This window comes from Montipora capricornis, chromosome 9, assembly GCF_036669925.1.
Source record: "Montipora capricornis isolate CH-2021 chromosome 9, ASM3666992v2, whole genome shotgun sequence".
Lineage (NCBI taxonomy): Eukaryota > Metazoa > Cnidaria > Anthozoa > Scleractinia > Acroporidae > Montipora > Montipora capricornis.
The window spans coordinates 23001319-23006318 of record NC_090891.1 but is presented as its reverse complement, the minus strand read 5'-3'; the positions used below and the strand labels follow the sequence as shown (position 1 = coordinate 23006318).

General features: G+C 39.9%; 1 protein-coding gene across 3 annotated transcripts in view; it reads right to left on the bottom strand.

Moving 5' to 3' along the window:
• Positions 1-5000, bottom strand: part of LOC138015795 (uncharacterized) — a 61322-nt gene that overhangs the window by 23957 nt on the left and 32365 nt on the right. For all 3 annotated transcript variants that reach the window (XM_068862905.1, XM_068862907.1, XM_068862908.1), the window contains one exon: positions 4416-4731. In XM_068862905.1, coding sequence (XP_068719006.1) covers positions 4416-4731 — 316 coding nt within the window. The remainder of the gene's footprint in view (positions 1-4415; positions 4732-5000) is intronic.

The following is a 5000-nucleotide window of genomic DNA, read 5'->3' as shown; positions in this document are numbered from 1 at the left end:
AAGTCTTCCTGAAATGCACGTTCGCTTAGATTCTTTTCATTTCGAATGTATTTGAATCGAGGTTTAAATCGAGGAATTCTAACATTAATACACGCGAACGGAGCGTCATGATCTGCCACTGTTGAGCAAGGTATAACATCAGTAAAAGTGAAAGTCCGCGGGTAATTAGTAACAATATGATCTAACAGTGTTTTTGATGTGCGGGTCACACGAGTAGGCTTTGACACCATCTGGTGGAGTCCAAAAACATCCAACATTGCTTGATATTTCCGTGTTAGAATATTACTTGGTTTCAACATGTCAATGTTGACGTCGCCCGTTACGACTAATAAGCCGTCCCAGTTCGCCGTGATGTTCCCCAAGAGAGCGTCCATCCGCTCAAACCAGTCAGTGTCACTACAATACGTGTAGATCTATACATGATTCCAATAAGAACTTTACTATGTCTGTTGCGCCCATCGTTTGCCATGGTTTGCCATGGTTTGCCCATGGTTTGACATGGTTTGCCATGGTTTGTCTGTTGCGCCCATGGTTTGCCATGGTGTGAGTTAATTGCCTGACCCTTGCCTGACATGGTCATGTTCTGTACTATTTCTTGCCTGTTGTGCGACAAATCAAGAAATGGACTCAGGTATGTTTACGTGTCAGGGTTGCATTAAGTTTGAAAGTAGAAGGGACCTTATGACAGAGTGAACGTGCACCCCTATATATACTCTAGCTTTTGATCTTGAGACCTCCTTAGAGCAATGGCGGGTACTGTACTCAGTGCAAGACAGGTGCTAGTACCCAGGTCCCAGCTTCTAACAAAACCCCTGCATGTAGGTTAGTTCAAGCTCCTGTGGTGGTGCAACTGTTAATACATGTAATAAGAGGCTATTGACTTTAAGCTTAAAGAGTAGAGACACCTTTTCTATACAGGGCATTTTTTTTTGACAATACTCTCAAGAAACTCAGTGCAGACATGTTGGCTTTCTTGGATACTCTAGGTTAACCATGTAATGTACCCCAAACAGAGCAGAAATTAAAGACTCTGTAAGTATGAACTTACTTCCAGAAGCATATGAACATCCCCACTTAGAACTGTTTAATTCACATAATCGTTTAAGTAACATTGTCAAATTCCTTTGGGAGATCTAGAGCAGAGAGATGCATACCGAAAGGTCAATGAAATTATGTATCAAGCAAAATTAAAACTGTAAAAGCCAAAGGTTCTTCATGAGGTTAAGACTAATTATCCTTAATGCACTTTATATTCCATTTTTCCAGATGATTGGAGGTCAGTACTTATTTTGAACCATCAAATTTGACAGATTGGATGTAACAATATAATAGGGACTTTAAGATAGTGGACAACAGTAAGCTGGGACGGTTGGATGCGTATACCGGAGACTTTGGACGGGTACGGTAGAAAGGCGCGAAAATTTTTAACTTAAGATTCGGCCAACACGACCGTAGAAACGGTGGAATAAACAGTCTTTTGAAGAGGCGAGAAATTATCTTGTAATTTCGTTTGCAGAAGGTTCAATTAGCGAGGAGGAATTTCTTATTTTATAATATGAATACGAATCAGTGAATCCTCTTTATTCTTACTGGGAGATTCCTTGGATTCTAGCGAGTGTAAATCCGCTAAGGGGAATTGGTTCATAAACAAAAAATGCGGCTACAATTATCTCTTTTACCCTTCTTTTCTGCTTTCCTCCTGTGTCATGGTGGATTATGGATAACGCTACATTGAGAACAAGCAAATTTTGGTTTGAGCCGCGATGTGGCCGAGTGATGTCTTTAAATGAACTCAGAATTTTCGCTAGATTTTTTCATTTCAGCGATAGATAAATCAAGACAAACACAACCAAATGCACATTTAACCCATTGGGTGATCAGTTTTAAATGCATAATAAAGGAAAAGACTAAAATAGTGCGAATAAGTATGGATCAATTCGTACCGCTTTCACCGTTGATTCCACGACGAGAAACCCGGCGAAAACATACCGTCCCAGAAGCACGACGGTCAAATGTCACTGGGATTGTGTGTGATATGACACTCATCTAACCGTCCCAGTCTACCGTCGTGTACTATCTTAAAGTCCCTAATACCGCACAGTCTGCAATGTTACCGTCTCCTTTTGCTTCACAAAATAGTTATAATTTATCGGAAATATAGGCTTCTGTAAAGTTGCTCCCAAACACACTGTAAAAGCATAAAGTCTGTGTCAAGATAATGAAACTAAATGAGCCAGGTATTTCATTGATGCCAGCACTTAGCTCTGTTTTCTGTAGAGTAACAAGGGTTATCACTGATCCCCTTTAACCCATTGACCCCTGGGAGTGACACTTGACAGATTTTACTCTGTCTAATGCCAGGGAGATTCTAGTCGTCAACTGTGGTCATCCTAGGGCGTTTGAGGTGTCAATGGGTTAAGCAGTCAAAAACTTTGTCACTTCCATTAAATGGGATGCTAACAGATCACAGAATTTGTCACAAAGTCTATCAAACATTTGTCGGTATTAAGTTGTATGCGGGTACATATAGAGAGGCGACATGGATTAAATAAAGTTAGAGAAAACTGAGAGATGATCAAGACGAACCTCGTTCCCCGAGTCTCTTTTCTCTGCCTCCTTTGTCCTCATCGACAAAGGAGGCAGGTTGGATAAAGACCTTGCCTCAGCTGTTCAAAAAGTGAATAGTGCTACCCACCAGGCCCCAGTTGTTCAAATGATGGATAGCACTATCAGCCGGATAAATCACTATCCAGTGGATAAATATTAGTGGAACCAACTGCACTTTCCAGTGTATAGTGATTTGTCCGGTAGATAGCGTTATCCACCTTTAGAACAACTGGGGCCAGATAAATCACTATCCAACAGATAAACACTGCCAAAACCAATTGAGTTATCAACAAAACAAAGTTCAAAGTTCAAGTTTGTTTATTATTGTTGTTATTATTATTATTATTAGTATTAGTATTAGTATTAGTATTAGTATTAATATTACATTAACCAGTAGATAGTGATTTATCCAGTGGATAGCACTATCCACCCCTCACACAACTGGGGCCAGAACTCATACATTCAACAAACCTATGAAGTCTCAAACACTTGACCACTGTGGCTTCAATAAGCAAATAATAATTGCCACTGTAATTATAACTGTGGGCTGAGCAATTACGGACAAAAAAACTCCTTATGTAGTAGCATGTTAAGGCACATGTACTTCGGAAAGAAGTACTTAATTACTCAAGAGAATGGTGTCATTATTGTAACTGACTTTTTATTTCATCATAAACGTTAAGCTAAGTATTTGCATAACAAAATCAACAACTGAAGTTTAGGTACATGTACCTAAAATGTAAGACAAGTTCCATTGGATGTGAGTTCTACATCTCATTTCATTGATTTGATTCTCTATATCTGATCTGGCCTCTTCTTCCAATGGAGGTTGAGAACAGTAGAGTGTAATGAACCCAAATGAAATGCGAGTTAATTTTTCAACCTACCGAAAGGATTGCTTTGCATGCCAGAGAGACGGGCCTTCCACGATATTTTCAAAGCGTTCAACAACACTGTCACAAGCCAAACGAGTTCTTTTTGCATCAGTAACTCTTTCTCTACCCAAAAACTCATCTGCTAAAGGTTCTCGCACCTTTCCAGGAACTCACATGTACGTAAGTAACTATAGGAGAAGGTCTTATGGATTCATATAATGATATACAGCAATTTGAAGACTCGATATGACCACATTTTTAAGACAGAATTACTCAGTGACAGACGATTCCATTCCATTAGATTTAATAGGTTCTCACTCTTTGCTTTGGCTCCAAACTAATCAACGAACCAATCCAAACAATCATACGGTGCTCTGTGAAACCCCTCGCGGCACTTTCCTCGTGACCGAAATCGATTGTTCATGCTCAGACTTTAAACCAATCAAAAACTTTATCCAAACGGATCATCGCAGAGTCTCTCGTAACCCGACCCGCTGGTCAAGGGGAACGAAGACTCTGGGAACGAGATTGAGAATCACTCGACTTTAGGCGCATGCGCAGAATGAGTTAAAAATTACCATATGAATGGCTATGATTGATTCATGAGTGCACTTCAGAGTTGGAACTGGCAAAGGAATGGTGTTTTCGTACACTATTATTGCAGTGTTCCTGATATGGAGGAGGGAGGGGGCTTGTCATTGGGGCTCTGTTCATTTCTACGTGAATTATACTCAAACTCTGGAATCGTTCATTTCGGAGAGCATACAATTAATTGCTCAGAACGTATTTAGCAATACTTCAATTGCATTGTAATTTTTCTTCCTTTTTCGGGCAATTAAGAATTGTGCACAAACTTTCGTTGATTACTTGTCTACTTGCAACTGTAACGAGAACCTTTATTGTATAAAAAACCTCCTTTGGGGGACCTCTTACCTCTTTCTCCATGAAGGGAGGTGCATTTTGTACGATTGGGTTTCTTCTGGCCTCTGAGTTGTCTTGTCTCTCATCTTCGTAAGCAGCATAACGAGGCCACCTCTCAACCTGAAGATAGGTAAGTTCTTCTTGTTCTCCAGAAAGACTTGGACACTGCAAGTCGCGATCATATTCCCGAGGGGCTGGATGCGAGCTCGACGCTGCTGGAAATTGTTCCATAACCTCTCTTTGTCTCGATATCCACTGCAACATCCACCAAGTTGATGATTGGTAGTAGAAGGCACTCTGCTTTTTAGCGACCTCTTCTTTAAAGGAGCTAAAAGAGGAAGGATACAGAAAAATAAACAATCAAAAGCTTTCCAATGACGACTGATGGAAAAAAATCTATTAGCTGGAACTCAATTCAAATAAAAATGCCACTGAGAATGGTGCGGTCAGATTGGGAGAATATCTAGATTGTTCCGTTTCAAAAGTGCACGACGTTTTTTTACTGGAATGGCCAAATTAGTCGGAATTCGCTTTGTATTAGAAGATTTTCTTTGACGGTTTAACATTAGGTATTTAGGTATTTAATATCTGTTATTT